The 11,827-nt window shown below is 44.8% G+C and overlaps 1 protein-coding gene across 1 annotated transcript in view; it reads right to left on the bottom strand.

Annotated features, from left to right (window-relative positions):
• The window catches only part of SFT2D2 (SFT2 domain containing 2), a 16,407-nt gene extending 7,722 nt beyond the window's left edge, over positions 1 to 8,685 (bottom strand). Inside the window, exons 1-3 of the mRNA XM_007114671.3 lie at positions 8,512 to 8,685; positions 542 to 628; positions 209 to 294 (exon numbers count right to left, since the gene is read on the bottom strand). Of these exons, the coding sequence (XP_007114733.1) occupies positions 209 to 294; positions 542 to 628; positions 8,512 to 8,574 (236 nt within the window). The 5' untranslated portion in view covers positions 8,575 to 8,685. The remainder of the gene's footprint in view (positions 1 to 208; positions 295 to 541; positions 629 to 8,511) is intronic.
• Positions 8,686 to 11,827: the final 3,142 nt, after the last annotated feature.

Raw genomic sequence — 11,827 nt, 5'->3', positions numbered from 1 at the left:
AAAAAAAAAAATATATATATATATATATATATATATATATATATATATGTTGAAGTGATAGGATATGAAAGTGATGTATTTTAACTACCTCTTTTCTCTCCAAATCCTTAAAACTATGGAAGCATCCTCCTTCACCTCCCTCCAAACACAACGCACATCCATTTTCCCATCTAATAATTGGCTAAGGTTAGATTTAAAAAACTGTTACCTCCCAAGAGATGCGATGTTACCAAAGGTGTAAAACACTGCAAAGAGGTATAGTCCCTTCCTGGGCACCCAGAGCAGAAGAGTTCCCTGGAAGATAAGGCACAGAGTATCTGCACGTGAGGAACACTCCACCACAGCCACCGAACCAGGAGCACACCAAGGAACCTTTTCCCCTCCCCACCCCGCTTACCTCCCTCACCACCTCTCTTTCCTCCCCCTCCTCTTATCCATGCATTTCAGTGAAGAGCAAAAGAGAAAAGGAGGTAGATGAAAGTGGAAAGATAGAGGGAAGGAATGCAGGGAGAAAAGATGGAGGAGGGGAGGGCAGACCTACCAGCAGTGAGCAGAGAATTCCTGCAGCAAAACAGGCAATGAAGCCTTTTATTCTGGTGCCCGAGCTTAATGAAGTTGCCTCAACAACCTGAAATATTTAAAACACTAATTACATACATGTATATGCATATGTAATCACCAAAAACAAAGGACACATACTTAAATTTAGAATCTGTACAGAGGAAGGCAGCAACACAGAAACCTAGTTGTGCATAGCTACAGGAGCCCTCATGATCACTGAATCCAGCTCCTCATCCAGCCATGAATCTCTTCTCCAACAGCTGATTAGAGGCTACCGAGCCTCTGGTTGGACGAGGTGGAAACTCTGCCTCAAGCACAGTGCACTTCACAAACAGTGAAGTGGACTGTAAGAGATGCGCTGGTGGGACCCGAGCTGTGTCCCACAGCTGTGCTGTGTCTCATCCAGGAGCCTAAAGTTCACGAACCAGTTCAAATTGCCTATGACAGGCCTCGGGGTCGTCCCGTGTCCAAGAAGAAGAAACCCCAGGACTTTGATTTCGCCCAGCAGAAACTGACCGACAAGAACCTGGGGTTCCAGATGCTACAGAAGATGGGTTGGAAGGAGGGCCACGGCCTGGGAGCCTGTGGGAAGGGCATCAGGGAGCCCGTCAGCGTGGGAACTGCCTCGGAAGGGGAGGGGTTGGGTGCCGAGAGGCAGGAGCACAAAGAAGACACGTTTGACGTGTTCCGTCAAAGGATGATGTAGATGTACAGACACAAACGGGCCAACAAATAGTTCCAGGGTCTCTTCCATAAGGACGACAGGCATCCGGAAAGTGCCAACTCACCACTTTGGGTGCTTACTGTCTCTGCCTTGTTTCCATCACTGCAAATCATATAGAGAAATATAGCATTTTTGGTCTTTGGTAAAACCTGTGGCACGAACTGTGCCACCACGGAAGTCCCTTAACTTTATCTTGACAATGTATAGGTATTATTTACTTTCCTACTCCATAATGAACTGTAAAATCGTCCATGGAAATTTATAGATAACTCCTGGTTTCTTACTCCATAGGGAATTGTAAAATTATCCAACAGATACTATTGAGTTCAAAAGAGGAGTTCAAGAAAACTGCGGAAAAATAGTGAATGGAATGATCACCGGGTTCTTTTTTTGAGTGCACTGTTCTTTATATTACAAAATTTTTAAAGTTTTATTGCTTTAAAGATATATGCCTTTGTAATAGATTTAGATCTTGGAAAAATTATATTTGAAAAACACATGCATTCCATTTTTCCTAGAGTGTTTATTATAAAAAAATGTATCTAGTGCTGTACTGTGTCATATATGCTATATGTACTTTCTCTTGTTTTTACCACAAAACGATCTGACCATGTTTATAAGGAAATCACTGTACTTAGAATAAGATACCGTTACAACCACAAGTCAAATTATGCCAAGGTTGACCTCACAGATTGTTCCAGAATATTATCCTATGCATAAATGCTCCACCATGTTCTGTTTATTATAAGTAAAATCATCTTCAAATATCTTTGACATTAAGTAAGGACAAACATATTAGTATGGGATATTATGTAGCATGAGACACATATCAATTTAGATGATTCAAATTCCATGAGAACGGTCACTTATTACTGTTTTAAAAATGGTAAAAGGAAAATATATTTTGATAACATTTCCACTCTCTTTGATGTGGAAAGATATTAGGTGTGTGAGTACAAATATGGCCATTTTCTCTTGGTCATTTATTACATTATGTATACTATTTGTTATATATGAAGTAGATATTCAAATACAGAAGCAGAATTAAAGGATCCAGCCAACATAAAGAGCTGACAGAAACCATACATGTGAAAGAAAATACAGAAACCTGGAAATGCTGAAATCTAAAAAGGACCCATATTGAAGAAATTTTTGGCTATGCATATGTCAGACTGTTACGTCCAATTTTCTGCTGGTTTCATAGCTATTTAGAAGTGTAGGTTTGTGCTTCATTAAGGTACAGCTATGTGGATCCCATCCATGTTATTTCATTTACTGTCCTTAGAATAAGATGTACTTTATTATAATCACCACTCCCCTTTAATTAATTTAATTAGTCTTACATTGTAAATGAGCTTGTTTCCTCAAATTTTAGGTAGATACAATTACTCAGTCCTTGAGCATAGCATATGATTCAGTTTTTTAAAAACTGAAGTATAGCTGATTTACAATGTTGTGTTAGTTTCAGTTGTACAGCAAAGTGATTCAGTTATACATATATGTATTCTTTTTCAGATTCTTTTCCATTATAGTTGTTATAAGATATTCACTATAGTTCCCTATCCTATACAGTAAGTCCTTGTTATCTATTTTATATATAGTGTGTATCTGTTAACCCCAAACTCCTAATTTTATCCCTCCCTTCTCCCTCTTTCCCCTTTGGTAACCATAAGTTTGTTTTCTATGTCTGAGTCTGTTTCTGTTTTGTAAATAAGTTCATTTGTATCACTTTTTCAGATTCCACATATAAGTGATATCATATATTTGTCTTTGATTATTTCACTTCATATGATAATCTCTACATCCATCCATATTGCTGCAAATGGTATTATTTCATTCATTTTCATGGCTAAGTAATATTCCATTATATATACTTAATATGTATATTAATATATATATTCCATATAAAATGGAATATATGTGTGTGTATATATATATATATATATATATATATATATATACACACACACACACCACATCTTCTTTATCCATTCTTCTGTCAAAGGACACTTAGGTTACTTCCATATTTTGGCTATTGTACATAGTGCTGCTATGAACATTGGAGTACATGTACCTTTTCAAACTACAGTTTTCATCTTTTCTGGATACATGCCCAGGAGTGGGATTGCTGGATCATATGATAACTGTATTTTTACTCTTTAAGGAACCTCCATACTGTTATCCATAGTGGCTGCACCAATTTACACTCCCATCAACAGTGTAGGAAGGTTCCCTTTTCTCCATACCCTCTCCAGTGTTTACTGTTTGTAGATTTTTTGATGACGGCCATTGACGCTCTAGGCGCGTGGACTTCAGTAGTTGCAGCATGTGGGCTCAGTAGTTGCAGCACACAGGGCCTAGAGCACACGGACTTCAGTAGTTGTGGCTTGCGGGCTCTAGAGCGCAGGCTCAGTAGTTGTGGCGCATGGGCTTAGTTGCTCTGCGGCATGTGGGATCTTCCTGGAGCAGGGCTCGAACCCATGTCCCCATGGACACGGCACCCCATGTCTGCAAGACAGCAGACCCTAGAGCAGCCTGGGCCCTTACGGCAGCCTAGGCAGAATGAGGACCACAACTGGAAAGGTGTGAGCTCCCCCACGCAGGGCCCAGGGAAAGGGGAAAAGACAGGGGTGGCACTCGTGCAGTTGGATCCAAGGGGCACCATCTCCTAAGTCAACCAGCCAAGCCTCAGGACTCACTGCTCCTGCCGGCCTTTCTGGGACCCGGGAGGGCTCAGGTTCTCATCCTAATTAGGACTCTCAGCCGAGTCTATTCACTCTTGGTGCAGAAGCTGTTCTTCAAGGTGCCGGCATCAGCCAAGTCACCCACATGTGAGATGGATCTTAGTTAATTAATGAATGCCCTACTCATCCCTCTCTGTCACCATGATGAATCCTTCCCAAGAGCAAAGTTCAGTGGAGGCCGAGATTTCCAGAAAAGCCCCACTAAAAACAAGGGAGCCTGTGAGTAACTCCTGAGGATTTTTTCCCCATGTCAAAGATGACAGCCAAGTGTCTGCACCAGAGACCTTCCTAGTCTCTCAACCTCATGCAGTGGCCACAGCTGCTCCAAGTTGCACAGGCAGCTGCCAGGGAGACCAAAGGCCTTTCCTCCTGCCCAGCCAAGGCAGGGCAGCCAGGCCCCCTGCATATTCATTCACCCAGGGCTCACCTCAAGTGGCCAGCACAGTCCCCATCTGGCAACGTGGTGAAAGCTACTGACCACACATCCCCCCAGCTGATGGAGGAAGGCAGTGGTGGCAAAGGTTCCCAGGGTCACTAAACCCGCAACTCCCTCAGCCTTGACTGCTCCCAGCTCAGGGGCCTATTCTCAACCCTGTCTCTAAACTTCCTGTCAAACCAGAAGCTGGAAGAGCAGGACCAGAGGCTTGCTCAGGCGTGGCAGGCTTCACTACAGCATGGCTTCCTCCCCACTCAGGAGACAGGTATTTAGGGCAGGTTAACTGCCCCATATGTTCACACATATTGAAAGTGGGGCTCATCACACACACACACACACACACACACACACACACACACACACACAGCACTTGCAGAAACATATGGCAACATATGACCCTACACAGAATGGCTGATACTGGTGATACTGGTGATACTGGTGATACTCCGGGGGAGTAGGGTGTTAGGGGCTGACAGAGGGGCCACCTGGTCCCACGTTAGGAACACCTCTCCCCCAAAATGGGCCTTGTGATGCTCTGTTACCGGTCTTCACTGGCACCCCAGACACTCGGGTTAGACCCCTTCTGACTAACCTGTTCAACCTCCCACAAGGACAGGAGAAAATCGAAAGCCACCACTCATGCAAGCACCAAAGAACTTACCTTGCCAAGGTGGAAAAATGAACAGAGCTATGTGGAAGAAGAAAATTGTGGTAGTGGGACTGGCCTGGATTCAATCCAATGCTTGCCTGAGCGTTACTTGGCATCAACAGAGACATTTGAAAAGATTCACCCGTTTTTTTACAGGATAAGCCACAAGGTTAAGCATCCATTTGACACGGCCTTGGTATTTAGAGCACAAAATAGTCTCAACAGGACGGTGAGATGCCAGCTCTTGTAAAAATTAAAATCACTCGTGATAGGAAGCAGTTCTGGTTTCTGCTTCAAAAAGGAAAGTAACACGTTGTTGGTTCTACATGTCTCTCAACCTGACTCCCAGCCAAATGTCACCCTATTTGCCAAAATGAGGGAGGGGGTGATAACTCTTCATCTACGTGGTTGCAAGTTCTTTCACAAGCACGCTTAGTCACAGGCCAGAGCAAGCTGTTGCTCCGCTTCCAATTGGATCCAGCGAAAGCTAAACACTTCTTTGTGCCAATTTGTGAAAATCAACTCCATTGATGTAAAATAACTCCTTAAATTCATGGTTTCTGGAAACTGTGCTAGCGCACTTTTTGGAAATTAGAGTAGCTGGAATAGCACCCGGATAGAATCTGTAGGCAAAGAGCTCATAGGCTGTCTGACTGGCAGTTATGCACAAGGGTCCCTTTGACTCTGGGATGTGGAGAGAAGAGGGGCTCTTGCCAAAAGAAGAAAAGCTGAGAACTGTTCGGGGAAACAGGGTTGGTAACAGGAAGAAGGTGAGAAAGGAACAGTGCCTCATTCCTGTGCTTTCAAACCAGGTACAATTCAGACCCTCCTTGTCCCTGCAATCCTGTAGAGAAAACATAAAGCCTGTACTTTCAGAAAGAAGCCCATAGAAACTGAATATTGAAGGTGGATTTATGAAGACCAGGCATCAATCACAAAACTCATCAAGAGGCCATCTGTGACTAGACATCACCAGGCAAGTTTTATAATTCCCCAGTTTCATATGTAGGAGAAACAGAACTAGTCATATTTTTATTTTTTGCATTAAAAGGATAACAATTTTTTAACATCTTTATTGGAGTATAATTGCTTTACAGTGTTGTGTTAGTTTCTGCTGTATAACAAGTGAATCAGCTACATGCATACGTGTATCCCCATATCCCCTCCCTCTTGCGTCTCCCTCCCACCCTCCCTATCCCAGCCCTCTAGGTGGCTGCAAAGCACCTAGCTGATCTCCCTGTGCTATGCGGCTGCTTCCCACTAGCTAAAAGGATAACAATTTTTTAAAGCACTCACTTCTGGTGACGTCTGACTGTTTTTATAATTGAATGTGAAGAGACTTTAAGGCCACCAAGTCCAACATCCCACACAAAACAGACATTTCACCAGCATCCTCCAGCCTTGCCAGCCTCAAAACCATGGGAAATGTGAGACAATCAAGTCAGTACCAACATTTTCAAGGAGGCCCTGACCTAATAAGTAAAAACTGAGCCAAAAACAACCCTGAGGGTGAATTCAGCTGGACACAAAATGCTTCCTGGTAGTTGGGGACTCAGGAAGTGCCACACAATGATGTACATAAACAGGAATCTCACACTCAGAGAGGAAACTGGCAGCAGTGTTTTAGAACAAGACAGAAGCACCTAGTCTTTCTAAAATAGATTCTACATGCCTGAGCTTACAACTCTTTAAAGCCCTTCATTGTGTCCAACACAGGCATTCACTATTTTAGGTAAAAACGAACTCAGCATTTTATGTTTTCAATCTGTACTACATCATTCACTCTTGAGTGTCTGTCCACCACTTCAAGATGATTTTCTAAATCAAAATATCTGCATCATCCCCACTGTCCCCACAAGAGTCCACAGGAAGAGAAAACATCGCCCTCTTGAACCCCAGCTGCTCTAAAACCTTATTGACAGTCGGTGCAACATAAAGCTTTAGATAAGCATGACTGTCAACCACATAAGTTTTCTTAGGCCCAGTCTGAGGTTTGGCTTGTGAGTTCATACAAGAAGCCAGAAATCAAAAACGAGGAACTCATGAAATTATTACCGAGCCTTGACCAATTAATAAAGGCAACAGATTTAAAAGAAGCCACAGGCTGTTTTGAAACGTCAAAAAAAGTTAAACTCCAATTCCTATAACACTCAATGTCTGTAGTGTTGCTTCTTCAAGGTGAAGATTCAGAGAGCAACTTTTAGGGTTCCGAGATTTCATGGTGGGCGTGGAGGTATCAGGGTCACACAAAAGTCAGAATAAAATCAGTAACCACAAAAGCGAGTGAAAGCAGCATGCTGAGATAGCCACTTGAGACACTGATGAAAATCAGAGGGAAAACTTAGGTTCCAACTTGAAAGAAGCCATATCATCTTGTGCAAGAGCTTCATTTTACAGATGAGGAAACTGAGGCCCACGGAATACGCCAAAAAATAAAGAGAAATATTATTTTATCATTCACGGAGAAAAAAAAAATAACAAAACTCTAAGCACTAGAAATAGGAAAAAAACATCCTGTGTGGCTCTAGAACACAGGGCATTAATGCCCAAGTTTCAGCTCGACCAAACCTTTCTAAAATAACAAACAAGCATGCAGGCGGCCTCATGAGGTCCTGGGCGTCTACGGAGTCTACGTGCAGTGTGTGCACAGAGAAACAAGATGTGGTCCCAGCAGTCCAGGAGTTCACGGTTTTCCTGGGGGTAGTTTACAGCAACAGTGCGCACAAGGTCGGGTGCGAGTGTCACACCACACAACCTAAACTGGGCAGGAACGCAGCCAGGAGCACCCAGGCGCGGCCACCAGCCCCGCCTCGCGGTGGGCAGCGAGGAGGGGCGGTCACCCAGGCCCCCGGCGCAGGCGATCTACCCTACGAGGACTCCCTCCGCCAAGTTCTCAGAGGCCCCAGCCTAGCTCGGCCCTAAAGCCCTTTCCCTGGCCTGCAGGGATGGGGCCGCCGAGCGGGAATATCCGCCTTTCCCTTCGCAGATGTTTCTAGGTTTTGCTCCAGCTCGGCCCTCCCTTTGTGGGGGGATGGGACGCGGAAGGCTGAAGGGTGCAGGACAAAAAAGTAAACAGGTGCCGACTGCCCTGTGCAGTGTCTGGGCCCTGGCACCTGGGGTGGGGAGTGGGGGGAGCGCGGGGGTCCGGAGCGCTGGAGAGGAGGGGGAAGGAGCAGGGGCAGAGCTGCTTTCCACGAAATCCTGGAAGTCCTGCTTGCCTTTCTAACCAGCCAGCAACAGGCGCCGGAGGAGCTGGGGGCGGGGCTCCGGTGTCACCCGGACCCCCAAGCCCCGGCGCTCTCCCAGGCCCCCCGCGGACCCTCCACCGAGGCGGGGGCGCAGCAGCCTAGGGGCGGAGAGGGCGTGGCCAGGCGGCTGGGCGCCGCGGCGCACTCACCTCGGACAGGCCGCCCCGGTCCTCGGTGTCCTGCCCGCTCAGCACCTTCTTCAGCTTGTCCATGGCGGGCCCGGTCCACCCCGGCTCCAGCCCCCCGCCGGTGGCCTGTTGCTCTGGCTGAGTCGCGGGCTCTTCCGAGTGCTCGGGCCCCGCCGCCGCCAACCACGGCGCGCCCCGCCCAGGTACCTGCCCACCTGGCGGCTGCACGCGCAGGCGCCCGGCGATCCCCGCGCCCGCCTGTAGCCTGCGCCCAGCCCGCGTTTAAGGGCTGGTTTTGGTCCGGGAAGGAGGGGCGGGCAGGAAGAGGTGGGTTTAAGGTCGACCGAGCGTGGCTAAACCTCAATTCTGCGTCCGGCGCCGCGTTCCACACCCGAGCCGGCTGCCCTCCCTCCCGGGGCCCTCGTAGGTTCAGTCGACAAACGCGGAGTCCCTAGCATATGAGAGGCACTGCAGAAACAAAGACGGTGAAGCCTGGACCCCCCTCTCCCCGTACCCTACACTCCCTTTGGTGTGGTTGCAGACTTGTAAACAAATGCTGTGGGGAATCCGCGTTCTGATTGTAGTTATACTGGAAACAACTGTTTAAAAATCACTTGAGGCCAACTGGAGCAAATTCAGTCTATAACAAGCTTTGTGGAAACGTTAACAAGAAAAACACCACTGTAGTTCCAACTGAAAATGCATCGAGAGGAATGATTTGGACAAAAACTTGAGAAACGGGTAGAACTTGGGTGAGGGAGTGGGGAAAGGTATACCAGATCGTTTTGTGTTTCTTGGATGGTTTGTTTTACTGACCTCAAACTGGACTCCAGCGCTAATGATTCTATGTTGGAGAATCCATGTAACCCCCAGGTTGGTGCCAGAGACAGGACGTGGGCTCACATCTCAAACTGCTTGCTGGAGAATGCCTGGAAAACTAACTTGGAGATTAAATAGGCTTAGAAAAAACAAATCCAAGAGAGGTTACCAGGAGCACCCACTAGATAATCTTCCTGCACCCTCGTGCACCCCATACACATACACACACACACACACACACAGGCGCGCGCGCGCGCGCGCGCGCGCGAGAGAGAGAGAGAGAGAGAGAGAGAGAGAGAGAGAGAGAGAGAGAATATTTATGAAAGAGTAGGAATGCTGTGTCTGAATGGAGAGAATTTAGATGTTACCAAGAACTTGTTAGGAAGTATTATGAATCAACCAAGCAAAGGGATTTGCAAAGGACCCTATACAAGTCAGTCAAATGGCTGTAATTACACCACTATGTGATTTCATCTTTATGGAAGGCAAATATACTATGCTTTATAATTTTAGTTTACACCTGAAATCTTGAATAACAAATGCCGGTGCTCTTGCCTGGATGCTCTTTACCCTCTTGTTTCACTCAAGTAAATTCCTACACATCTTTCAAGACTCTTGAAATATCAGCACAGAGTGGAAAGTCCATCCATAGTGGAGTTAGGAAGATCTGGGAGTTACAACTCTAACACCACCACATACTAGATGTGTGGTATTGAGTTACTTAACCTTTCTGGTCCTCAATTTTCTCATCTGTAAAATGGACATAAATGACTACCTCTGAAAGTTATTGTGGGAAGTAAACATGACAGTATATGCAGAGAGCCTGGAACATGGCAGGCATTCAGTTAGCAACAGATGGAAGCTAGTATTACTCTGCCATATCCTCTGAAGCCTTCTCTAAGCCAACCCACACTGACGTTACAGTTGCTCTTTCCTCTGTGTTCCCAAAGCACCTTAAACACACCTGTAAGTACTCACCTCACAGTGTTACCTTTATTCATGGTCAAGTCTGTCTCCTCTACATTGTAAGACCCTCACAGTGTCATTCAGTTCTTTACTCCCTGAACCCAGAAAAACACCCACAAAACAGGTGCTCAGGAAATCCACATTGAGTGAGTGAATGAATGAATGAGAAACTTTGTGTCTGTCTTTTGCAATTCAGTGAATTGTAACAGCCAGATTGGCAGATAAGGCAACACTTAAATGACTATGATACCCAAGTCAGCAGGGAAAGCTTATTTTTGTCAGCAAAGTGAGAACATTGGGCCGCCCTCCACCTCCACCTCCACTCTGCATTCCTCACAGAAAATGAGATTTTGATCAGAAAGATCATATACCTGTAATCTCACCCCATGCCTAAAATCAGTATTTCTCTTAGGGCTGGGTAGGGATAGACTCTGCTCTTGGCCCATGCTTGCAGGGGAGCCTGCAAATCACAAACACACACAAATGCGTTAAAGAACACACGACTCTTTGGTTACTTGGGATCTGACACTCAGCACCGCGACACCCCCTCTCATGGATAACACTGCTCAGGCCCCAGGGAACTGCTTCTTCATGTTTCCTGCCCAATGTCCCTGACACAAAAGATGACAACATCTGAATGCTGTGAAGCTCGTGGGTTGTGCCACTACCTGTGCACACAGAGACTGCCTCAGAGCCAGTAGGATACAAAACAATGCAAGAGCTTAGGTAACAGAAAAAAGACAAGTGCACTTGTCAGATCCCTCCACTAAGATGCCTTGGATGCAATAGATTCTTGTATAAGAATACACCACCTCCCAGTAGCACCAAGTATACATTTTCTTGTTTCTCTACATGCTCTAATTTAAGATCCCAGATGTACTCACAAATTAATGCAGTATTTGCAACAGTTCACATGGAGGCTGATGAGTATTTTGCAGAATTAAACACTTCATATTACTCTTAAATGTATACATGTAGGTCTAGGCATAACGTACGTGAAATGTGACACTGAACACTAGAATCATCAGTAGCTTTTGATAAAAATATTTAATAAGATTTTATTGCATTTTCAAAAAGTCAAGTAAAAAGTTTCAACTTTATTTAAATACTTGGTTTAATTTTTAACATTGTTAATTATAAATTATATTTCTTCCCTTTAACTTTTGATTTTGAATATTTTAGAAAAATAATTCTTGAAAACATAAAAAGTGACAATTTTATTTGAAAATTGAATTTATGTTGTCATGATAATATATTCAAATTTTGTAATAATAATTGGATTCAGTCATCTTTGATATTTTGCCAATTTTCAGTCATATGAAAACTATAGAGAATTCCCTGGCAGTCCAGTGGTTAGAACTTGGTGCTTTCACTGCCAAGGGCACAGGTTCAATCCCTGGTCGGGGAACTAAGATCAACAACAAAAAGAAAACTATAGCTCTATGTGTATTTGTCAATGTAGGAGGATCGAACATAATTTAACAATTGTTTAGCTTGATTTATAGCTTTAAAATATTTAGACATATGGACTTCCATTTGTACTATTTCCCAG

The sequence above is a fragment of the Physeter macrocephalus genome, chromosome 4 (genome assembly GCF_002837175.3).
Source record: "Physeter macrocephalus isolate SW-GA chromosome 4, ASM283717v5, whole genome shotgun sequence".
Lineage (NCBI taxonomy): Eukaryota > Metazoa > Chordata > Mammalia > Artiodactyla > Physeteridae > Physeter > Physeter macrocephalus.
Note: the sequence above shows the minus strand (reverse complement) of the source record. Positions and strands in the feature narration are given on the sequence as shown.